The sequence below is a fragment of the Pleurodeles waltl genome, chromosome 5, assembly GCF_031143425.1.
Source record: "Pleurodeles waltl isolate 20211129_DDA chromosome 5, aPleWal1.hap1.20221129, whole genome shotgun sequence".
In the NCBI taxonomy this organism is placed as follows: Eukaryota; Metazoa; Chordata; class Amphibia; order Caudata; family Salamandridae; genus Pleurodeles; species Pleurodeles waltl.
Window position 1 is genome coordinate 40,234,859 of NC_090444.1, and position 26,646 is coordinate 40,261,504.

General features: G+C 50.7%; 1 protein-coding gene across 1 annotated transcript in view; it reads right to left on the reverse strand.

Annotated features, from left to right (window-relative positions):
- Nucleotides 1-26,646, reverse strand: part of LOC138296966 (olfactory receptor 2D2-like) — a 95,438-nt gene that overhangs the window by 28,306 nt on the left and 40,486 nt on the right. The window contains exon 2 of the mRNA XM_069236482.1: nucleotides 15,802-15,898. Within this exon, the coding sequence (XP_069092583.1) occupies nucleotides 15,802-15,898 (97 nt within the window). The remainder of the gene's footprint in view (nucleotides 1-15,801; nucleotides 15,899-26,646) is intronic.

Genomic DNA, 26,646 nt, shown 5'->3' on the forward strand with positions numbered 1-26,646 from the left:
TATGTGTTTGTGAGTGACTGTATGGGTATGTGAGTGGATGTGTGAGTGGCTGTGTGGAGGTCTGAGTGAATATGTGAGTGGGTTTGTAAGTGTGTGTATTTGTTTTATATAATTGGGCTCTGCATCTGCTGATCATGGCAAATTTACTCATGGAGGCGCGCTGAGCACTGCAGTAAATCTGTGGATCCTCTATTGTGCAAAAAAAATATTTTTTGCAATATCTTCCATGTGAGGGGTACCTCACAGACCCCTCCATCAAACTTCATTCAATTGAATGTCTTATTTTTACTCAACGGGACTGAGACCCATAATTGAAAATGGTGGCCACAACTTTCCTTTCAGGGTTGCGGCTAGCTATGTGATTCTGCATATCCATGTATCTGTGTCCCTAGATATACATAAATCTTTTTTCGTTAATAACTCCAGAATTATTGAACAGATTTACATCAAGTTAGAAAAAGTACCCTTTCTAGACCAAGATCTAGCTTTATTCCAAATTTGGTGTACACCCATTTATTGGTTCAGGCGGTAGTCGTGTCTAAATTTCTCATGGGAAATTGCATGGGGCAAACACATTTTCAGAATCCCACTTTTTCTCAGTCCCAGCTTGATCACTCACCTCTGAAATTTTCCAGACATCAGATGAGGAGAGTGTATATATACTCAGCAACCAATCAAGAGAAAGTCAGGTAGTAGACCAAAGCCAGCTTAAAAGTATAACATGAAGGTAACATATATGTAGGAGGAAATATTACAATGTTATTTTTTATTTATTGATTCTTTTGTTATTGTTTGAAGAAGATAATGAACACATATCTGTGATGTAACAGAAAAATTACAACGTAATGTTAAACAAAATTAAAAGTATGTTTGTTTTTTAAAAAATACATTTCATTAAAAATTTCCATTCGTGATCTCTGTACTTCGGTCTCCTTCCGCTGAATATAAATTGCCTCACATCAATCAGTGTTGTTAATTATTTCCTGTATTTATCTTCTCCACATTTCTATATAATGCAAAATTGTGCACACAGCTGGTGCTTACTCAAATGCACCCCTCACTTCTATGAAGGCATCGAAATCTGCTCCTCAAAATCCCAAAGATTTTCTCAGTCGCATTTCTGGTTTTGTGTGTAGCACTGTAATGCCATTCCCTTGCTGACCTAGGCTTGAATCCAAAGATGAATGGCATAAGACTGTCATATATAAAAAAAAAAAAACGTTGAGTCTTAAGTAAAGTTGGTGTCTTCAGTTATATGTTAAATGCATTGTCCAGACACCTAGCAAATAACCATCTCCCATGTTGCCTTGGGCTATTCGACTAGAGCCTACAATTGTGAAAGAGTTCTGAGTGCTCCCAAGATAATGGGCAACAGTGTCCATTATAATATATTCTGAATTGCAGACCACTTGAAATTTAAGGAAGTGCTATTGTATTCTGTTTGGGAAAAGGAACACAGTTGCAGAGGTTGGAATTAAAAGGAAGCACGTACCATTCAAACATTCTATGTATGTGAGATACAGACGAAGCAAGTCCATCGTTATGGTTGTAATTAATGACTTGGATCCTCTCATCCTCTGAGATTTGGTAATTGTGCAATTTGGTAAAAAACTAAATTTAGTTGACTGCTTATCAGCATGGCTATTTGGGGGGAAAATGCTCATTGCTTCATAGAGATCAAAGCATGCAAAAATTACAAAAAGCACAGGACTTTGAACTCTTGGAAATGCCAACAGAAAAATCCATAGTATTCACCTAATGCCTTGGCACAACCAGATGTAGGAAGCATAAAACCTGAACGTGCACTAGGATGGCTTGTTCTGCATCCATGGGGCCTTGCAAGCATTGGCTCCAAGTCATTAATTACATCCATAATGATGGACTTGTTTACATACACGTCCTCCTCAGTTTGATCAAATAAAGTTATACGCTTGCATTAAATACGCTTCTGTAACCTTCTCACCCTTTGAGCTCCCACCTCTCACCTTCCGATCACCATCACATAGATTGTGGCCATTGTGGATGTTAGCCCTGGAATTCAGCTGCCTGTTTATACCTTCTATGACAAAGTGCCTCTTTGAAAAGGTAACCCCCCCCCTTTTTGCCTTGAACATAATATAGTTTTGAATTGTAGTGCCTTGGGGCCCTGCTAAACTTGTCCCCATATCTCTTTCCCCTAAAACTTCTCAGATGTTGTTATAATTGGCAGCATCTTTTGCTACTACTATAAATCCCTAATAAATGGTACACATGGTTCCTAGGGTATGGGGTACTAAAGGAAGGCCCCTGGGGACTGTACCACATACTGTGCCACCCTCAGGGACCCTGCCACTAAGAGCACATTGCACTGCCATTTCAGGCTGCATGTTGTGGTGCAGAGCCAAAATGAAAGCATGACATGGCACACAGGCTTTGTACCATGTCCCCTAACACTGTATGCAATATAGGTCTTTCACCCCTCTAGCAGGCCTTACAGCCCAAAGCAGGGTGCACTATAATGCATATGTGGGTATAAGTGCATGAGCAACATGCCCCTACTCTGTCTTTGTCAATTCTTAGGCATACTAAGTGTACAGGGAATCCATTTAAGTACATGTGCTGGACACTGGTCATCACGAGTTCCCCAGCTACATGATGGCTTCTCTGAACCCAGGGTTGTTTGGTAACAAACAGCTCAGTATAATAAATCCTCACTGGTACCAGTGTTGGATTTATTATAAAATTTACCCAAAGGGTACCTTAGAGGTGTCCCTGCAACTCTAAATAGCCCTGGCATGTTTGCTAGCTGGTCCTAACCAGTTTGCCACCATCAGACACAAGTCTCAATCCCTGGGGTGAGCGCTCACACTCTCTGTGACCAGAAGACAGAGCCTTTCCTAGGCAGAGGTGTCAACCCCTGCAGAAGTGGGAAGCTTCAAAGGCCAAGCTACCTTTGAAATGCAATACCAGCTGTTTGCTACTAGCAGCAGATGACAACTCCGCAGTCCAGATCCCTGTTTTGGTGGGAGGAACGGACGGAAAAGGATAGGAGGTGTGGCCACCCTCAGCCTGCACCACCCCTCAGATGTGGCATTTTCCTTCATTTTGGATGGAAGGAAAATAGCCAATTAGGGTCAGGGTTGTGCCATCTTCCCAAAGGAAGTGGTCACTTAGTGGGTGTAGCCAACCTAAGGTAGGTAGTCCAGTGGATCCTACCAGGTACTTCCACAAATGCCCCTTAAGTACAGTATTTAGGGGGCAACCCCTTACCAGGGCTTCTGACTCAATGGACACAAGAAGCCCAGGACAAAAGAACACATCAGGCATGAAAACTGAAGCCCTGCTTCAGAAAGAAAAAGACACCAACCCATGCCTGCTGCCCCAAGGACATGAAAATAGCTGTTTTAGTGTCGTCCTGGAGCCTAAAGGCCTCCACAAAACCCTGGAACACATCTAGCCTTCTACAAATCACAAAGAACCACCCTCAGAGTGAAGGTATCACTCTCCTGCATCCTGCAGGCACCAATCCCATGATGTTCATTTCAATGACATGCTGCTGCCTGACGCCTGTGACATAGGCCCTCATTACAACCCTGGGGGTCGGTGTTAAAGCGGCGGTAATACCGCAAACAGGCCAGCGGTAAAAAAAAATGGGATTACGACCGTGGCAGAAACCGCCAACATAGACAGCCACTTTAACACTCCGACCGCCACAGCGATAGAAACAAACAGCGCGGCGGACACTGCCAACAGACAGGTGGGAGACAAAGTAACGCCCACTTTATTACAAGAGGCCTATCCACCACCTTTTCTGGGGTGGAACCAACGCGACCAAAAGCACGGTGGAAACAGTACACAGAAGGGAAAACACTCACCTCTCGACATCCAACGAGAAACCAGGACGCCATGGAGCCCGAACTTCACGTCCTGCCCATGTTGTTTTACCTCTTCTTCTACCAGGAGTACGAACGGCAGCGACCACGGTGAGTACTGCACCTACAACACAGGGGAGGGGGGAAAGAGAGTGACACACACACACATAACGCGCAACATCCCCACCCTCACACACAACAACATAAACACAAATACATGCAGCAACATTACATATACACTCCCCACCCCCTGGAAGAACGCAAGGACAAAAGGAAATGATTGTAACGATTGTAATCATGAAAAATCTATTAGTCAAAAGTAAAAATTCTGTATATACAAATATGTACACCAACTACACAAGTCCAGATAGTGTAGTAATCATTGTCCGTGGACCACTGGGCCCATAATGCATGGGCAAGGCCCACACATGATACCTGACTAGAAACGGAGAGAGCACTGCAGGGGCATCAGATCGAAATATACAGAGACAGAGGTAGTGGATGCTTTTCTCCACTGGTTCTGGAGGGGGCATTGTGCCCAGAGTGCTTCATCCTGCCAAGGACAGAGGTAGTGGATGTGATACTCCACTGGTTCTGGAGGGGGCTTTGTGCCCAGAGTGCTCCTTGTGCAGTGTGGCCGGTACAATTCCCTCACCTGGGTGTGCGTGCCACGAGATTTGCGAGGTTCAGGTAGCATGATACGCCATGGAAGCAGCAACATACCCCACACTGTTGCGGCTGCGCCTTGCACCTGCAGGTGCAAACAGTGATGGAAGAAATGCCTCATGGAAGCAGCCCAGGGTCCAGGAATTCTCCTCCAGCCTCAGACGACTGACCACTGGGGATGGTGGCCATGTCAGCAGTGGTGCCTGTGTCCGAGGATGCCGCGGGGCTGGTGGCTGTGCTTGTGGCGGTGTCTGTTACGGCAGTGCTGCCGGCGGTGCTGCCGGCGGTGCTGGTGGCAGTACATGGGTCAGCACCTGCTGAGGGACACAGCAGGACGTCTCCTGCCGCCTCGGATGGCTGCCCACTGGGGAAGGGGCTGGGGACTGTCGCTGAGGCTGTAGACGTGCCGGGGGTAGTGCAGGTGGCGGTGCTTGCGGCGGTGTCTGTTGCGGTGGTGCTTGCAATGGTGTGTGTTACGGTGGTGCTGGCGGCAGTGCTGCCGGTGGTGCATGGCTCAGCACCTGCCGAGGGACACAGCAGGATGTCTCCTGCAGCCTCGGACTGCTGCCCACTGAGGAAGAGGTTGGGGACTGTCGTTGAGGCTGCAGACGTGCCAGGGGCGGTGCAGGTGACGGTTGTGGTGGCGTGGCAGCTAGCGGTGTTCGCCGCCATACAGGTTGGCGTGGTCGTGGACACAAAGTGTGACACTGGTCCATCAGTCGGTGCCACCATGCCCTCTCTTGACCTGCTCCTTAGCTTTTGGCCCTTCCCCAGCTTTGATGGTGCCACAGTTGTCTTGCCACTATCCCCTTTGTTTTTTGCTGAGCCCTTGGTGGCTGGTACTTTCAGCTTCTCCCTCTGGGATGTAGGCACCTTTTTCACCTTGGCAGGTGGCGGAATGTCCTTGCCCTCACTACGTGGCACACTGGCAGCCCTGATGTGTGGTGTACTTGATGAGCCCGCAGTTGCTGGCACCACTGTGCCTGGGGATTTGGTGGCTGAGGTGCTGGGCTGGGACCTGGAAAGCCTGGCCCTAGGGGAAGGACGGGGATGGAGGTGAAGGGAAGAGGTCAAGGTTTGCCAGGAACAGTTTTTTAGACACACTAGGATGGGAAGATGGAGTGGGTTTGGGAGTGGAGGTAGAGGTAGTGGTTGTAGGAGGTGTACATCTGCTGAATTTGGGTGAAGGTGCATGGGCCGGAGGCTGTTGTGAGGTGGATGGCTGTTGGGTGGGTGTGTGCCTGCATTTGTGTACTTTGGGAGGAGGGCCCACTGACACACTGGGAGAGGACACTGGGGATGTGTGAATGGTTGTGGGGGAGGTGAGTGCACGTGAGCGGTGTGTGGTGATGGGCGTGATGGTGATGGAGGCAGTGGCTGAGGATGTAGAGCATGCAGGTGTGAGTGGAGACGAGACAGGGAGGGAGGAGGAGGACGTGGAGGAGGGGGACACAGTGGAGGCAGTAGATGTTGGTGTGTCTGCATGGGGATGGTGCTTGTGTGAGTGCCTGTGGGATGTGTGGTGCTTATGTTTGCCTGAGCCACTCTTGTGTGTTGATGAGTGTGCATGCTGGTCTGATGGTGTGCTTGGGATAGGCTGAGGCACAGTGGATTGGTTCTGGGTGGAGGAAGTTGGAGGGGAAGGCTGGACACAGGGACAAAGGCTGCCATCAGTGCTGAGGCCAGAGCCTGAAATGCTCTCTGTTGGGCTGCCTGCCCAGAATGAAGGCCCTCCAGGTATGCATTTGTTTGTTGCAATTGCCTCTCTACACCCTGGATGGCATTCACAATGGTAGATTGCCCAACAGTGAGGGATCTCAGGAGGTCAATAGCGTCCTCACTGAGGGCAGCAGAGCTGACAGGGGCAGGGCCTGAGGTGCCCTGGGCGAAGGAGATTCCCACCCTCCCAGGTGAGCGAGCACGGGACACACGCTGAGGGGCTGCTGAGAGGGCAGTGCTGGTGGGGGGGTGGCGGCTGTACCTGTTGATGTGGTGGGCACAGAGGTGCCCACCACCGCAAGGGAGCTCTCATCAGAGGAGGAGTCGCTGTCACTGCTGTCCGCTCCTGTCCCCACTGTGGAGCTCACCTTACCCTCCGTCCCACTGGTGGCTTCAGACTCCATTGTTTTGCCCTCCAGGGCCAAGTGCGTTGCAGCTCCCTCCTGCTCCGGTGCTAATGCTCCACCGCCTGATTATGCTATTGCACACAAGAACAGGGAGACCACAAAAAGGGGGGAGAAGACAGAAGGAAGACATGTTCAGTGCATGCAAAACCTCTACCGTTGGCGGACACAACACACAGGGAGCAGCCCTCAGCACTATGCCATGCACTGACAGTTCCTAGAAATTTCAGCTGACCATGGGGTAAGAGGCCTAAGATCAATTGTTGCACACCTTGAAGTCACAGGAGCCTGACTAGGTGTAGATGGCTATTACCACTGGTGGGTTTCGGGTGCCACATGGCCTGCCTCACAAGGGACCTTGCCTAACAAGTTTGCCCTGGCCTAGGGGAACCCACTGCCCACCTCCCCCACCCAGACACCTTCTAATGCGTGCAGACTCAGCTGAATGAGAGTGTACTCACCCCCTTGTGGCTGCTGTGATGCCCTCAAGCACCCCTCCAACTCCGTATATGCCACTGCCAGGATCCGGAACATCAGGGGGGTCATGGTGCGACGGGCACCCCTTCGATGTTGGGAGGCCATCCCCAGCTGGGCCTCCGCCGTCTTCTTGCTCCAGCGGCGAAGGTCCTCCCATCTTTTCCGGCAGTGGGAGCTCCGTCTGTGGTAGACCCCTAGGGTCCGAACGTCCTTTGCGATCGCATGCCAAATACCCTTCTTCTGGTACCCTTAGATGAATGGTACAGGGGGAAAGGAAATTACTTACCCATCAGGGCCGTCATACTCATTGCCCCCCAGTTTCCACCCTTGCCCTGATGCACAGACACTCCCCATCTACACATGCAGGCCTCAGCCCCCCTCCCATGTATCTTGCATCCACACCACTCAAAACAGGCATTGCCCATGCAGCATGCTCACTGTACTCACCTGTTTGTCTTGAGGACCGTACAGTTGCATGTACTGGGGAAGGACCCCATCCACTAGTTTCCCCAACTCCTCCGAAGTGAAGGCAGGGGACCTTTCCCCAGACACATGAGCCATCGTTGCTTCCAGACACAGGTCACAGCAGCTCTTGCAGTGTAGGTCCTCTCCTGTTGAAGGTCAGGTTTCAAGTGAGTGAACAGACAGAAAATGTTGGTCACGTCCGTGGAGGTGCGCACCGTGACCGCCGGCGTACATCGTCATTGGTTCCTGGGACCCATAGGGCCCAATGTTAACCAATGCAGAATTGCGCCACGGTCTTTGACCGCCCACTGCGACGGTGTAGAACGCCAGTGCAGTTACCTCATATCCCCTTGTCCCACCTTACAGGTCAGGCAGCCGCTATTTCAGGAGGCCACATGGGATGGATGTTAACTGCGACACACCTATATAGGCTGGGTATATAGACAGATACTGGCACATTGCGGATTAATAACGTTTCTGCAAATAACACATTGTGATACCTCAGTGTTGGATGACTCTCTGTTCGCTGTTCTCTTCCATAGGGCAAGTCTGCTGGGGCAGGTGATGAGATGGCGGCATCCTCCGGTGTACAAACCCCTGGTGGACCTGTCGACAATGGAAGAGAGACACATCCTAGTCACCTACAGACTTGATCGTGCAAAAATCCAGGAACTGTGTGCCCAGTTGGAACCGCACCTGATGTCAGCTATTCGCCATCCCACAGGAATCCCCCCTCTAGTACAGGTCCTGTCTGTGCTCCATTTCCTGGCCAGTGGGTCTTTTCAAACAACAGTGGCCATGGCATCAGGGATGTCCCAGACAATGTTCTCTAACGTGTTGTCCAGAGTGTTGTCTGCCTTGCTGAAACACATGCGCAGCAACATAGTGTTCCCTCAGGTGGAGGATTTGTCCACAGTGAAAAGTGACTTTTATGCCCTGGGACATATGCCCAACATCATTGGTGCCATTGATGGTACACATGTGGCATTTGTACCCCCGCAGGAATGAACAGGTGTACAGAAACCGGAAGAGCTACCATTCTATGAATGTGCAGATGGTGTGTTTGCCAGACCAGCACATCTCCCATGTGAATGCCAAGTATCCTGGCTCAGTCCATGACGCTTACATTTTGAGGAGTAGCAGCATCCCTTATGTGATGGGGCAACTCCAGAGGCACCGTGTGTGGCTAATAGGTGAGCCTAAAGTCCCACACAGTTTCATTTGCTGTCTGGGTATGGGGCTGTCCCTAAGGGCTAGTGTGTGTCTAACAGTTGTCCCTCGACATTTGCAGGTGCCTCTGATCACCCCAACCTGTCATGGCTACTGACCCCAGTGAGGAATCCCAGGACAAGGGCAGAGGAACGCTACAATGAGGCACATGGTCGAACTAGGAGGGTGATCGAATGCACCTTCGGCCTCCTGAAGGCCAGATTCCGGTGCCTCCATCTGACAGGTGGCTCCCTATAGTGCTCACCGAAGAAGGTGTGCCAGATAATCGTGGCCTGCTGTATGCTGCACAACCTGGCTTTGCGACGGCAGGTGCCTTTTCTGCAGGAGGATGGGCCAGATGGTGTTCTTGTGGCAGCTGTGGAGCCTATGGACAGTGAAGAAGAGGAAGCAGAAGAGGATATCGACAACAGAAACAACATCATCATGCAATACTTCCAGTGAGACACAGGTAAGAAGATGCCACTGCTTCCCACATCTCATTCTATTGTTGGAACTAGCATAAGTCTGTCATTTTAATTTAGTATATGGACCCTGACTTGTCACTTTGACTTTCCATTTCACAGATCTGGGTCCCACTTTGTGCCCTCTGCTATGTTTACTGCTGGCCTACAGCTGTGTTACATTGGTATGTGAACATGTAAATTGACATTGCTATTTTCCATAGTTATTGCAATTGCACATTTGTGAAAGCACAGACTGACTCCAGGTTGTTTTGTGATTGAAGTGTGTTTATTCCTGTGCTAATAAGTGGAGGGGATTGTAAAATGGGCTGGGGGGATGGTGAAGGAATGTCCATGGGAGAGTTCAGTCTATTTGTTTCACAGGTGCATTGTCCAAAGGGGCATAGGAAGTGGAGCAATGGCAGTTTAAGGATGGACAGGGTGACATAGTGGGACAGAAGGGTATCATTCAGGTGGGGTCCCATTTCCTGGCGGGGGTCTTGAAATGTTCTCTGTCTTGTGTCTTGTATTGTGGCGGATTCTGGGCTGTCAGCCGCAACGGTATGTTGGCGGTCTTCTGCACGATAAGCGGGATTTACCGCCAGGGTTGTAATGAGGGCCATAGTATCTTAGCCAAAAACTGTACACGATCTTCAGTGTATCCCTGACAAGTTTGGGGACCAGAGCTGTGATGTCCGATACCTGGGGCACCGGACCCCCGAAGGCAACTTCCAAGAAGTAGAGTCTGCAGCAGATTCCCAAAGGACCAGAGACAGTCTGTTACTGAGGGACTTCAGAACACTTGAGACCTACATCCTGAGTGGTCTGGCTGAAGTGTGAGTTCCCCTCCAGTTGCCTCCTTCTAACCAAGAGGACCTGAAGACGCACAACACCTGGCTGACATGTCCATGCCGCTCTCAGCCCCAGTGACCCCAGTGACCCCAGCATTGACTAACCAGCTATGCTCCCATGGGCCCCAAGCCCTTGTGACCTCCACCCTCCAACGGGACCCTCCAGACTTACCTTTAAGTCCACATGTGCAGTGAGTTTCCAAGTAGCCCCTTTCCTCATTGTGCACCAGCTCCTAGATTTTCAGCCACTGCTCCCATCGGAACGGGGAGTCGTCCAAACTCCTCCTGCTGGGCTTTTGGACCTGAAGTAATGGTAATTTGCACATACTTTTTTTTTTTTTTAACATATCACAGTTTGGAAATGTTTAGTACATAGAAACAATGATTTACAAATTGAGATCCCTATTTAATGAATCACTAAATCCGGGCCCATGTCTGTGACTGCCTTTTAAATAAGACAGTTTTTTTGTTGAAATTCCTTAAAGGAAAATGGTATGCATTTCAAACAAAAAGTGAACAATTTTCTTTTCATTTATTCAGAGTAGGCAGTGATCCGTCGGACCACTACCTGGTCTGAAAAAATATTTTTGCTTCCATTCGCAAAGGGGAAGGGGTCTCATGGGGACTCCTTCCCATTTACAAATGGGTTACCACCAACTTGGTGGTAACTGCAATTGTTTTGTGACCCCATTTGTGGGCTCAAAACAATCCTACATGCCCCTGCAACTTGCTATGAGGAAGGGATCCCTTTGGTATGCCCCTTCCTAATAGCGACTTCGAAACCTGTTCTGTGAGTCAGTAACTGGTTATCGGTTCGTAGAATAGGACTGTTATATGTAGAAAAGCCTTTTCCCAGTCGCAAATGGCCCAATAGGCCACATGCGACCAGGAAAAAAACTTTCATACATCTGTCCCTAAGTGTGCAGGTGAGAAGGTTTATGATGGATTAATGGAAACGTGAGTGGCTAGGCACTTGATAAACGGGGGAGAGATTAGTAGTACAGGAAAGGGGGATTTTCATTTGCCATCAACATGATTGAGTGTATTGTCTTAGATATTCATGCATCCATGCTCTGCCTCACACATTAATACATCTGTACAAGTGTCTATTCATACATACATCTGCTGATGTATTAGTTTACTCGTTTATCCATCCATGCACTCCCTCATTCATATATGCGCTGTCACGCATGAACTCACTTATTTAGCCTTTCATTTCATTCATCAATTCAACTGATGCTGGTGATCCTAGAGAGCTCCAGATTTCAGTGAGCTCAGTGGGCAGGCCAAATCTCTGCCTTGAAGGTGGTTTGCCAACTTCAACTACATGGCCCAGACCCATGGCATATTTTGTTAATTTTTTCACTTTTTCCATATATATGTATTGGCACTTGTGGTTGATTGTAATACAGCGTTATTATTTTTATGAATGTATTAAATTTTGCCTGCCTTCATTTGCCTCCCATGGAGACCCTGTAGGTCCTGGATGGGCACCAGTGGGTATTTCATTAACTTATTCAATTTGTGCCTGTCTCTATAGAGGGCCCGTGGGTACTAGCAATTAATTCATTCATATACTCAATTTTTACTTACCTCCCCATGTCTGCCATAGAGTCTCCATGGGCCCTGGAGGGGCATCATCAATTCTTGAAATTAATTTATTACATTTTTGTCTGTCTCCCATAGAAGGGGCATCAGCAGATATTTAATTTCTTTATTTCATTTTCCTGGCTCCCATAGAGGCCTCATGAGACATTGAGTGGCACCAATTTATGTTAAATTAATTTATTGCTTGTTGCCTACCACCTCGACCCTCCATACAGTCCCTATGAGCCCTTTAGGTGCACCAACAATTATCCAATTATTTCAGTCTTTGCACTCCCCCTCATCCCCAAAGGGGTCCAATGGGCCATCGAGGGACACCAGAAAATATTTAATTAATTTATTCCATTTTGGCTGTCCTCTTCTCTCCCATGAAGTCCTTATAGGCCTTGAATAGCAGTACCAGTAATTGGTTGGTGATTTATTTGTTTTTGTACTATTTCCTGTAGTGTCCCTATGTGCTTCTGAGGAGCACCTGCAATTGTTGTATTAATGTAATGAATCCAATAGGAATCTCAGGGGCTCTGGAGGGGTAACAGTAATTATTTAACTAATGTGTTCAAGTTTTGCCTGCCTCCTACCTCCTATGGATTCCCAGTTGACCCAGGAGAGCTGCCATCAAATAATTTATTAATTTGTTTCATTATTGCATGCATCCCACGCCAAAGGGGTCTATTGAGCCCTGGAGGGGCACCAGAAATTATTCCATTCATTTATATGATTTTTGCCTTCCTGCCCTTATCTCCCATATACCCCTATTTATTCATTACACGTTTGCCTTCCTCAGTTTGAGCCCTCATGTGATTTATTCAATTTTTTCCAGCCTCCCATATTACCCCATGGGCCCCTGAGGGACACTAGAAATGATTTACTTATTTATTTGTCTTTTGCTTGCCTCCCTCTGCCTACCATAGAGCGCCATGAGGTCTCCAGGAACACCACCCATCATTGAATTTTTTAATTTTATTTTTGTACACCCTTGGCACCCAGACAAGTTCCATGGGTCATAGAGGGGCACCAACAATTATTTAGTTGCTTCATTTAATTTGTAGATGCACCTAGTTTAGGTACTTGTAAAGCACTCAGCTACATAATTGAGTGTCCTGGCACTCGCAGATTAGAAGGCCCAAATTCCTGCAATAGGAGAAAGCTACATTAAAAGAAACATTTAAAGGAGTCAACCTCCTTTATGTCAGGAAGATGTAGTGGAAGAGCATTCCACTCTAGCTGCGGGCAGTGCTGAGAAAGCGGGACCACCACACCTCTTCCTCTTCATTTTAGGCACTGTCATCAGCAATTTACTAGAAGAACATAAAACTCTAGATGTGGGTAGTGGGAAAGTTTCTTGATTTTTTAAGAGGGTCAAAGACCATATAAAGCCATATATGCCAAGACAGCCCCTTAAACCTCACTCTCTCCTGAACACCCAGTCAGTGCAGCTCCCTAAAGTGAGCCCTAACAGAGATGTTTCTCAGAATGTTATGCAAAATCCTTGCTGTAGCATTCTGCACCAGTTGAAGTCTCTTAAGTTGGTATAAAGGGAGACCCCAACATAGTGCATTAGCATATTCTAGATGGGCGGGAATCCGTTTGTGAACAACCATCTTCTGACATGAAATTTGGAGCAGGAACAAGAACTTTCCTATGAGCGGCAAAAGACTAAGGCGGTCATTACATCATTGACGGTAAAAGCCGCTTACCGCCGTGCTGAAGACCACCACCGCACCCGCGGAAATCCATTATGACCCACAGCACAGAATCCGCCAATATTCAGACACCCACACAAGTCCGCCACACCAAAGGTCAGTGATAAACTGGCGAAAACAAAACCTCTACCGTCACGCCAACAGAAATACGCCCACACTATCACGACACACGAATCCACATGGCAGTCTTTCAACCGCGGTGTTCCATTGGCAGTACACACTGGCGCGCTCAAAATACACACACACATACAAAACACAACCACATTGGACAATTCGAAATACACACACCTGATACACATACACACACACCACTCCCACACACTCAATACAATATAAAAAACGCACCCACATCACCCACAAACCCCTGCAACCACAATTGAGAAAGAAGCAGAGAGAGAGACATCACCTTCAAAAATACTAGCATCCACAGGCACATAACACCATCACCCACATAACTTCCATGCACCTCACACAACACCCCACTACATATCACCACACACACCACTCCACACATCATCCACACCACCCCATGGCACGGCAAAGACACCACAGGTTCTCGGAGGAGGAGCTCAGGGTGGAGGAAATAGTCCGGGTAGAGCCACAGCTATTCGGATCACAGGTGACGATCACAGGTGCAGTCCGGGTAGAGCCACAGCTATTCGGATCACAGGTGCAGCACACCTCCATTGCAAGGAAGATGGAGCTATGGCAAAGAATAGTGGACAGGGTCAACGCAGTGGGACAGCACCCAAGAAATCGGGATGACATCAGGAAGAGGTGGAACGACCTACGGGGGAAGGTGCGTTTCGTGGTCTCAAGACACCACCTTGCGGTTCAGCTGAGTGGCGGCGGACCCCCCACCTCCTCCCCCACAACTAATAACATGGGAGGAGCAGGTCTTGGCTATTCTGCATCCTGAGGGCCTTGCAGGAGTAGCAGGAGGAATGGACTCTGGTAAGTCAAATCTTAACTATTACATCCCCCACCCTACCTGCATGCCATCACATACCCCCACCCTCATCCTCACCCCCATCACTCCAACTCCTCACAAATGTCCCAATATCACAAACCACACATCCCAACACCAAGCCCTGCATGCAACACCAAAGCATGGACACCCATCACTAAAGCATGCCAAATGAACATACCCATACACCCCCCTAAACCATCATCACACAAGGTCCCACACAGGAATGCAAGCACTGGGGTACATGGTCACCCACCCAATGCACACCATGGCACACACAGATGTAATAAACACCCTTTTATACCGCTGCAGGACTCCTTCCCAATGTCACCGGACAGGAGGGTCCACACATGTCCAAACCACCAACAGAAGAGGCCCACAGTAATGACAACACCTCTGTTCAACTGGATCTAGATGACCAGCCTGGACCATCGGGGACCTCTCGACAGTTGGTTTCCATCACACAGACATAGGCCACTACAGAGCTTCCCCCCTCTGGAAACACCAGCACAGCACCCACCCAGCGGGCCCATACCTCCGTCCCCAGGACACGTCAATCAGCAGTGTGTCCACCACTACAGGGAACCCAGGCTAACACACCACCCCAACAACAACAGGAACCTGGGGGCAGTGGGCACACGGTACAGGGGACGGAGGCCCAGGAACACAGGGGAACTGGGAGGGCTGCTGTGCAACAGGGGGAGGACTGGCCAAGGGAACCCACTCTCCACGAGGCCCTCTCCAACATCATGGGAGCCTACCACCACTCCCAGGAGACAATGGTACTGGCCAATTTTTAGGAGACCCAGCGCCTGCAGGAGGAACAGTATTTGAGCTTCAGTGAGGAACTCAGAGCCATCAATTCCACCCTGGGCACCATTGTAGGGGTGCTGAAGGAAGTACTCAACACCAGGAGGGACACTGTGGCACTACAAGGGGCCCCTGACACTAGCCTGGACGATGAACTGCCCACCACCTCTGCCGGCGCTAGTGGACAGGAGGCACCGCCACAGGACCACAACACCAGCACCCCACCCCCTGCAGAGGGAAAACCACCCCGCAAACAGTCCCTGAGATCCAGGACAAAGACAGAGAACAATGCCAAGACACCCACCAAGAAATGAGGCCACCCTGAATGTCATCCTTCTGTCCCACTTTGTCACCCTGTTGATCCTTAAACTGCCCCAGCTCCACTTCCTAGGCCCATTTGGGCAATGCCAATGAGACTAATAGACTGGACTCTGCCATGGACATTCCTCCACCATCACCCCTCACCATTTTGCAATCCCCTCCAACATTGAGCACTAACTGTGAAATCATAAGGGAAAGTGACAACTCAGTGACCATACACTGGGTGAAAACGACAGACAGTAGAGAGGTAGTAGTGTTAAAGTGCATGTAGTAGGCAGGGTTGTATTCTTACCTGTGTCTCACTGGAAATATTGCACGATCACTGAGTCCACTGTTGTCCATGTCTTCTTCTTCTGCTTCCTTGTCTTCACTGTCCACAGGCTCCACAGCTGCAACAACACCACAATCTGGACCATCCTCCTGCAGAAAAGGCACCTGTCGTCGCAAAGCTAAGTTGTGAAGCATACAGCAGGCCATGATGATCTGTCACACCTTCTTTGGTGAGTAGAATAGGGATCCACCTGTCATATGGAGGCACCTGAACCTGGCCTTCAGGAGGCCGAAGGTCTGCTAGATTATCCGCCATGTTCGCCCATGGGCCTCATTGTAGCGTTCCTCTGCCCTTGTCCTGGGATTCCTCACTGGGGTGAGCCATGACAGGTTGGGGTAACCAGAGTCACCTGCAAATGGCGAGGGGCAACAGTTAGACACACACTAACCTGTAGGGATAACCCCAGACCCAGACAACCATTCCCACTGTCTTTCTTCCAGGTGCTCACCTAATAGCCACACACGGTGCCTCTGGAGTTGACCCATCACATAAGGGATGCTGCTATTCCGCAGGATGTAGGCGTCATGCATTGAGCCAGGGAACTTGGCATTAACACTGGAGATGTACTGGTCTGCCAAACATACCATCTGTACATTCATCGAATGATAATTCTTCCGGTTTCTGTACACCTGTTCACTCCTGCGGCTGGGACCAAAGCCACATGTGTCCAATCAATGGCACCTATGATGTTGAGGATATGTCCCAGGGCATAGAAATCACATTTCACTGTAGGCAAATCCTCCACCTGAGGGAAAACGATGTAGCTCCGCATGTGTTTCAGCAGGGCAGACAACACTCTGGACAACACGTTGGAAAACATAGGCTGGGACATCCCTGATGCAATGGCCACAGTTGTTTGAAATGACCCACTTGCAAGGAAATGGAGCACTGACAGCACCTGCATTAGAGGGGGGATTCCTGTGGGATGGCGGATAGCTGACATCAGGTCTGGCTCCAGCTGGGTACACAGTTCCTGGATTGTGGCACGGTCAAGCCTGTAGGTGATGATCACATGTCTTTCCTCCATTGTCAACAGGTCCACCAGCGATCGGTACACCGGAGGATGCCGCCATCTCCTCACATGTCCCAGCGGACGGTGCCTATGAAGGACAACAGCGAGCACAGAGTCAACCAACTCAGAGGTACGTACCCACAGCTTACACAGAACACGAATCATAATCCAAAAAGTGGCCTGTATGTGTGTTGAGTCTAGGCCTAGGTATGTGTGACGCAGTTAAAAATGAAGCCATGTGGGCCACTGAAATGGCGGCTGCCTGACCTCTTAAGTGGGACAATGGGATGTGAGGTAACTGTGCTGGCGTTGTACAGCATTGCGGTAGGCGGTCGAAGACCGCAGCGCAATGCTGCATTCGTTAACATTGGACCCTATGGATCCCATGAGCCAATGACGATGTACGCCGGCGGTGACGGTACGCACCGCTGCGGACGTGACCGCCATTTTCTATCTGTTCAATCACTCGATACCTGATCTTCGACAGCAGAGGACCTACACTGCAAGTGCTGCTGTAACCTCGGTCTGGAAGAGACAAGGGCTCGAGTGTCTGGGGAAATGGCCCCTGCCTTCACATCGGAGGAGTTGGAGAAACTTGTGGACGGGGTCCTCCCCCAGGACACGCTACTCTACGGTCCTTAATACAAACAGGTAAGTACACTGGGAGCATGGTCTATGGGCTATGTCTGTGTGGAGTGGGGTGGATGTAAGAAGGGGAGGGAGATTGCGGCATGCATGAAATGACGGTGAGTGCATGTGCCACATGGCAAGGGTAGGGATGGGGGCCAATGACTGACAGTGCAGTTGGTAATACGTTTCTCTTCCCCCTGTACAATTCATGTAGGTCAGCGCCCACCAGAAAAAAGATTTTTGGCATGCCATCACCAAAGACGTCCGGACCCTGGGGGTCTATCACAGACGGAGCACCCTTGCCGAAAAAGATGGGAGGACATTTGCCGCTGGAGTAAGAAGACGACGGAGGCTCAGCTGGGGATGGCCTCCCAATGTGGGAGGGGTGCCCATCGCACCATGACCCCCGTGATGTTCAGGATCCTGGCGGTGGCGTACCCGGAGTTGGATGGGCGCTTGAGGGCATCACAGCAGCAACAAGGGGGGTGAGTACACTCTCCTCCTGCTGTGGAGGGGTCTGGGTGGGGGAGGTGGGCTGTGGGTTTCCCTGGGCCAGGGCGAGTTTCATAGGCAAGGTCCCTCCGTAAGGCAGGCCATGTGGCACCCCACCCCACCTCTGTAGAGTGCCAAGTACACCTAGTCATGCCCCTGTGTCATCCATGTGTGCAGATGTCGTCCATAGCCTAGTAGGCCATTTCCCAGGGATTGAACAGTGGAGCCCAAGAGCGCGGCATAGTGCAGGGGGCTTCTGTGTCTGTTGTTTCCGCCAACGGTAGCGGTAATGAATGCACTCGACATGTCTTTCTTCTTTCGTTCCCCCTCTTTTTGTGGTCTTCCTGTTCTTGTGTGCATTAGCATCATCAGGCGGAGGAGCAGTGGCACCGGAACATGAGGGGGCTGCATCCCACATGGCCATGGAGGGCCACACTACGGACTCAGACTTCACCAGTGGGACGGAGGGCGAGGGGAGCTCCACGGCGGGGACAGGAGCTGAGACCAGCGACACGGACTCATCCTCTCATGGGAGCTCCCTTGTGGTCGTGGCAACATCTGTGCCCCCCATCTACAGGTACAGCCACCACCCCCCCTACCTGCACCGCCCTCCCAGCAGGCCCTCAGCCTTTGCCCCGTGCCCGCTCACCCGGGAGGTTTCGCCCCAGGCACCTCAGCCCCTGCCCAAGTCACCCCTGCTGCCCTCAGTGAGGAGGCCATTGACCTCCCCAGGTCCCTCACTGTTGGGCAGTCTACCGTTTTGAATGCCATCCAGGGTGTAGAAAGGCAGTTGCAACAAACAAATGCATTCCTGAAGGGCATTAATTCTGGTCAGGCGGCCCTTCAGCGAGCTTTTCAGACTCTGGCCTCAGCACTGATGGCAGCCATTGTCCCTGTCTCTAGCCTCCCCCCTGCAACTTTCTCCACCCAGACCCAATCCCCTGTACCCCAGCCTATCACAAGCACACCTACAGACCAGCATGCACACATGTCAACACACAAGGGAAGCTATGGCAAACATAAGCACCACACATCCCACAAGCACTCACGCAAGCATCACACACATGCAGACACACCAACATCCACTGCCTCCACTGTGTCCCCCTCCTCCTCATTTCCCTCCTCCCTCCCAGTCTTGTCTACACTTACACCTGCATGCACTACATCTACAGACACTACTGCAATCACCAGCACACCCACCACCACGCCCCGCTCACGTGCAGTCACCACCCCCACTACCATTCACACGTCCCCTGTGTCCTCTGCCAGTGTGTCTGTGACGCCACCTCCCAAGATACACAAATGCAGGCACCCACCCACCCATCAGCCATCCACCTCACGACCGCCTCCAGCCCATGCACCTTCACACAAAGTCAGCAAACGAACACCTCCTACAACCACAACCTCTTCCTCCACTCCCAAACCCCCTCCAGCTACCCGTCCCAGTGTCTCCCAAAAACTTTTCCTGTCCAACCTTGACCTCTTTCCCACACCTCCCCCACCCCATCCGTCTCCGAGGTCCTGAACGAGCCCCTCAGCCACAACATCTCCGGGACCAGTGGTTCCTGTAGTCACCGGAATGTGGAGTGCACCGGCCACCAGGGCAGCCAGTTTCGCATGGAGCCACAGCACGGACAGTCCCCTACTTGTCAAGCATCAAAAGTTGGCCAGTGCCCGGCGAGAGTGGGGGAAGGCTTCAGCCACCAAAGCCGCTTCCATGGGTTCCAGTGGGAGTGTGGAATCAGCTGCGACACCTTCCAAGGTGGGGAAGGGCCACAAGAAACCAGGAAAGTCTGGGAAGAACAGCACGGTGGAGGAGACCGCCATCATCCCCGCTGCCCAGGAGGCCACCGCCATCATCCCCGCTGCCCAGGAGGCCACAGCCGTCATCCCCGCTGCCCAGGAGGCCACCGCCATCATCCCCGCTGCCCAGGAGGCCACCGCCATCATCCCCGCTGGGACAGAGAGGACCGCCAGCACAAGCCCCGCTGGGACAGAAAGGACCACCAGCACAAGCACTGCTGGGACAGAGAGGACCGCCAGCACAAGCCCCGCTGGGACAGAGAGGACCGCCAGCACAAGCCCTGCTGGGACAGAGAGGACCGCCAACAGCTGGGTCACCGCAAAGGAGCCTGCCGCCTCAAGCACCGCTGAACAGGGCACCGCCACCTGGAGCACCACTGAACAGGGCCCCGCCGCTCCAAGCACCGCTGAACAGGGCACCGCCACCTCAAGCACCGCTGAACAGGGCACCGCCACCTCAAGCACCGCTGAACAGGGCACCGCCGCTCCAAGCACCGCTGAACAGGGAACCGCCGCTCCAAGCACCGCTGGCCCATGAGCGCCAAGGGCACTGACGCTACTGAGTCCGTCACAAGCAGGATGAAGCACTCTGGGCACCATGCCCCCTCCAGAACCAGTGGAGAGATACATCCACTACCTCTATCCTTAGCAGGATGAAGCACTCTGGGCACAGAGCCCCCTCCTGAACCAGTGGAGAGATACATCCACTACCTCTGTCCTTAGCAGGAGGAAGCATGCTGGGCACTATGCCCCCTCCAGAACCAGTGGAGAAAGTCATCCACTAAATCTGTCCTTAGCAGGATGAAGCACTCTGGGCACCATGCCCCCTCCAGAACCAATAGAGACTGTCATCCACTTGTGAGACTGTGGCTTTGCACTCCCCAGGATGGAACAGTGGGCAACCCACCCACTATAGAGACTTGAGAGACTGTGGCTTTGCACTCCCCAGGATGGTACAGTGGGCAGCCCACCCACTGTAGAGACTTGAGAAACTGTGGCTTTGCACTCCCCAGGATTGAACAGTGGGCAACCCACCCACTGTATAGACTTGAGAGACTGTGGCTTTGCACTCCCCAGGACTGCACAGTGGGCATGTGGCCCTCTCGTGGATTTGGCGTTGTGCACTCAACCGGCTGAAGTGCCCCCCCTTCCCTCCCCCTGTGGTGCCTGTTTTCTTGCTCTCTGATGCTCCTGCAGTGTTCTCTCTGTCATGGTCGGGGATCTTGTGTGGGCCTCGCCCATACCGTGTGGGCCCAGTGTACCACGGACTTCATTGGAGCACTACCTGGACTACTAAGCTTGGTGTATATTTTGTTTATGGTGTATATATATATTTTTGCATACTTCATTTTAATATATTACAATGGTTACACTCATTTCCTTTTGTCTTTGCATTCTTCCCGGGGGCTTGGGGGCTGTAACTATAATGTATAAATATGTATTAGTGTGTGTGTTGTAGTGGGTGAGGGTGGGGGTGGGGGTGTTGCATGTGTGTGTCCCTGTTTTTTCCCTCCCCCTCCCCCCTCCCCTGTGTCATAGGTGCAGTACTCACCGTGGTCTTCGCCGCCGGCGTTCGCGATCCTGGTAGAGGAGCAAGGAGATGAGGGCTGGCAGGATGTGCAGCTCTGGTTCCATGGCGTCCGGATTCCTCGTGGGGTGTGTATAGGTGAGCGTTTTCCCTTCGAAGTCCTGTTTCTGCTGTATTTTTATCCGCAGTGAATCTGCCCCGGAAAAGTTGGCGGATTGGTCGGTTGTGATACTGTGGGCGATACTTTGTCTTCCGCCTGTCTGCTGGCGGTGACCGCCAAGCTGTTTGTCTGTACCGCTGTGGCGGTTGGAGTGTTAAAGTGGCTGTCTTTTTTGGCGGTTTCCGCCATGGTCGCAATTTAAATTTTTTTACCGCTGGCCTGTTGGCGGTCTTACCGCTGCTTTAACACCGACCGCCAGGGTTGTAATGACCACCTAAAACAGGATGCAACCACACTTCCGGTCTGGGGTTTAAAGGACAGATTATTGTCAAATTTTACTCTAAGATTCCGGACCACGTTGGTCCGGCATAGTAGAAGATGGTGCAGGGCTAAGCCAAACTACAGCATACCAGCAAGGAGGAGGAACCCAAAAAACAGAACTTCCGTCTTACTTGTGTTACACTGGAGCTTACTTAAGCATATCCACTGGAAAACAGCTGACAGATATGCTTCAAATTTAAATGGGTGATGGAGACCTTTTGATCCCACATTAAAATCATCTGTGTGCCTGCTCTGCCACATAAGAGATGACCTGCACTCCAAAGGATTTCATCGGGGGCCAAGGATGACAAATAAATATTAAACAACATTGTACGCAACGCCAAACCCTGAGTGACACCAAACTTAAGAAGTTTGGAGACAGAAGCATAAGGAGCCATCCACATAGATTGGCTTCTGTTTGATATAAAGGAGCCCAACCAGGCCAGCACGCTCCCACCTACCCCTATGTCCTCTAGTTGACTTAGTAAAATCAGATGGGAAACCATATTAATATTTTTGGTTTTTGCCTGTCCCCGACTTTCCCTAGAAACACCAATGGGCTCTAGAGGATCACCAAGTTAGCTTTTACTACATAATGTCTAACACAAAATAGTTTATGCATGGGAACACTGTTACACATTGATGATGCTGATGATTTGTATTACATTGGCTAGACTGAGCAAATCTCACTGATTTCCTACTTTATTGGGATTGCCAAAAGTTTCACAAAGCTTCATGTCATACATAATACTATGACATGAAGAACTCCAAGAAGAAGCTGACATTGACACCATAGTCCGCTGCTAAGTATTTCTGCTTGTGCTAAATACTACTGTGTACCCCATCAAATAATATTTCCCCAAATAGGGAGGCCCTTGAGGAGAAGACATCTGTTGCCACCACCTAAATCAAGCCCTCCTCTTTCTTCATAAATACAACATATGTGTTGCAACCCCCTCTGAACCGGAAGGGGCTAGAAGGAGGGTCACCCCTAAATCAAAGGTACCATCACCACCTAAACGTAAGTCCATGTCTTTCAGCACTACAGTGCCCACGGCCATGCAGAGAACTGAGGCCTATATTTATACTTTTTGATGCAAAACTGTGCAAACGCAGTTTTGGTCACAAAGTATAGCACCAGCTTGCATCATTCCAGAGTGCCTGCTGGGCTTCAAATTTATGGAATCCCGCGAGCCGGCTCAAAGGGTGGGCTAATGTTTGGGAAAATTACATTAGCCGGGTGGGGGTGACGGTATGGGGGAAGGGGGTTTTGCACCCAAAAATGACGTTAGTCTGGTTAGAGGAAAACAAAATGCCTTTAACCAGCCAACCATCATTTCCTAATGCAAAACCATCCATACCACATGACTCCTGTCTTATAAAAGACAGGAGTCATACCTACCACCCCAATGGCCAGCACAGGGAACAAGGCTCCCATGGGCATGGCCATTGTACCAAGTGCCATGTAGGGGGGCCCATTTCAGGGCCCCTAATGGCACTTAAAACATTTTTTTAAATACTTACCTCTACTTACACTACTTACCTGGGATGGGGTCCCCCATCCTCTGGTGTCCCTCTGTTAAGGGTAGGGGTGTTCCTTGGGCTTGGGGTGGGCCTTGGGCTCTTTCTATGGTGTTTCACCATGGAAATGGGTCCACAGGTCCCCTAACGCCTGCCATGTCCCAGGCGATAAATAATGGCGCTAAGCAGGCTTGGCACCATTATTTAGGCCAGCCTCCCTCCGTGCACCTTTTTTGTAGGAGCTTTGAGTCATTTTTTGGACGAGAACTCCTATCTTACATCTCATTGACACAAGGTGGTTTCACGCATCCACAAAATGACCTTAACTCCAATATTTTAACGCTAGACGGGTCTAGCATCAAAATATAAATATGGAGAAAAAGAAGTGCAAATATGCCTCTGAATATAAATTAAAATTGTCCCAGCAGACAACCAAATTATCACAGGAATATCACAAAAGGAACCACAGCATGCAACAACAGTTCTTCAAGAAGAAGGAGCAGGAAGGTGAGCTTTTTGCAGAGCAGCATGCTGTTGTGACTGCTCTTCCACTGGACACGTCAGCTACAGAATCTACATCAAGGGAAAAAAGAGCACTCACCCATCCTCTCTAAGCCCACCTTCTGATATTCTCAATAAGAATTGCAGCTCAACGGAGCCACATGTCAGACAAGGGAAAATGAAGTTTCCAGAAGCCTTGGGAGTGAGGAAGATAATGATGAGAATTGTTAGTATGGAGAGTGCACACACACACACACACGGAAAATAAAGCTCACTATACGTAACCTACTCTAATTCATATAGTACCACCAACACCACCTGCTTCCATCTTTTCAAGACCCCAAAAACCTGAACCAGCTATCACCCCTATCGCTGTCACAACCTGTGCTAGTTTATGGCCAGCCAACCACATAGCTCCAACTCAATACCTTTGTTAGCCTTTACATTTGTAAGAAAACTCACCTTCCCTGTTTGGGACATCTTTACATGCAGGCAGAAGGAGGATCAAATCTTAAAATGCTCAATTCATTTAAAACATTAATAGTGATGAACCAGGTGGACATTATTCAGCATGTAATTGTGTGCAGATCACATCAAAAACAAGTTCAAGCCATAAAACGAGGTGGTGATGATGGAACAGAGGTAGATGTCCGCAGCATGCAAAGCATCTCTGCTGCAGATGCTATGCAATCATCAACCAAAGCATCCTAAAAATGACAGAAGGAACAGAAGTCTATTTTCACCCCAGATAGCATAAGCAGTCTATCTTTTCCCATCGGACACTACTACTGGAGGTATTACACAGAGAACTGTCACAAGAATCTCCCATCAAGTCTTTGTTCACCAAGAAGTAACAGTACCACTGTACCCATGAGAACACCAATTTATACAATGAGAATCTTATAACAATGTTAGTGCATAACCCCCTCAATTTTTCTATTGTATAAAGCGAAGGGTGTTGCAGATTAGAAGATATAGGCCCTCATTACAACCCTGGCGGTCGGTGATAAAGTGGCGGTAATACCGCCAACAGGCTGGTGGTAAGTACCGCCAAATTATGACCATGGCGGTGATATCTCCCATAGACAGCCACTTTACAACATTGACCACCAGGGCAGAAAAAACAGCCACCACGGCGGTAGCCACCTACAGCCAGGCGGAAGTCAATGTTCTGCCCACCATATTAAGGCACTGGAAACAGCCAACTTTTCTGGGACAGTACCAATGACATCAAAAGCATGGTGGAAACAGAACTCAGAAGGGAAAGGACACACCTTTGGAGACACAGGGAAGAACCACGCTGCCATGGAGCCCGAGCTGCAAATATTTCCAATGATCTTCTACATCCTGCACCACCACGAACACCAGCAACGGCGAAGACGACCACAGTGAGTATAGATGCCTAGCTTACAGGGGGGGAGGAATCATTGTGCGTGGGCCACAGGCCAAATTCCAGGGCCCCACCTGTCACCTGCAGCAACACGAGTGGAGAACACTGCAGGGGCATCAGTTAGAAAATAGGCAGGCACCTAAGGAGGATGGGGAAAGGGGGGCACCACGGCCAGCAGATGACAGAAGACCACTGGTTCTGGAGGGGGCAACATGCCCTGTGCCTGATCCTGGGGAGTGCAAGGCAACAGTCTCTCAAGTGGGTGACTTGCCCACATGCTTTGGAGGGGGCAACATGTCCTGTGCTTGATTGTGGGGAGTGCAAGGTCACAGTCTCTCAAGTGGGTGACTTGCCTACATGCTCTGGAGGGGGCATCGTGTCCTGTGCCCTGGATCCTGGGGAGGCTGGGGTTGGTGGGTGTTTTACCCACTGGTTCTGGAACGGGCATAGTGCCCTGTGCTCTGGATCCTGGAGAGACTAGGGTTGGTGGGTGTCTTACCCACTGGTTCTGGAGGGAGCATCGTACCCTGTGCCCTGGATCCTGGGAACTGCGTTGGGTGGGTGTCTTACCCACTGGTTCTGGAGGGGGCAATGGGCCCTGTGCTCTGGATCCTGGGGAGTGCAAGGTCACAGTCTCTCAGGTGGTTGTCATACCCACTGGATTTTCAGGGGGCAGGCCGCACAGCAGCCCATGGATGCAGGACCACATACCGTCCGCCGAAGGTGATGGCTGCTCAGTGGTGGTAGTGGTGCTGCTGGTGGTGGTGGGGGGAAGCTCTAGTCCATCCCCTGCAGCCTCAAATTGCTGTCCACTGGTGGTGGTGATGCTGCTGCTGGTGATGGGGGGAGGCTCCAGCCCATCCTCTGCAACCTCAGATGGCTGCCCACTGGTAGTGCTGCTGCTGGAGGTGGTGGGGGAAGCTCTAGCCCATCCCCTGCAGCCTTGGATGGCTGCCCACTGGTGGTGGTGCTGCTGCTGCTGGTGGGGGGAGGCTAGAGCCCATACCCTGCAGCCTCAGATGTCTGCCCACTGATGGTGGTGCTGCAGATGGTGGTGGGGGGAAGCTCCAGTCCATCCCCTGCAGCCTTGGACGGCTACCCACTTGTGGTGGTGGTGGTGGTGCTCCTTCTGCTGCTGGTGGGGGGAGGCTCCAGCCCATCCCCTGGAGCCTTGGACAGATACACAACCATGGTTGGTGGTGTGGTCTCCATCGGAGTCCCTGCACCAGGCCCCTTGACCTTCCTGTCTGCTGGTGCTGGTTCTTTACCCTTCCTGGCAGAAGCTGGTGATGGCTCCTTGCCCTTTGTGGCAGCAGCTGGGGCTGGCTCCTTGCCCTCCCTGGCAGCAGCTGGGGCTGGCTCTTTGCCCTTCATGGCAGCAGCTGGGGCTGGCTCCTTGCCCTTCCCGGCAGCAGCTGGAGCTGGCTCCTTGCCCTTCTGGCCCGCAG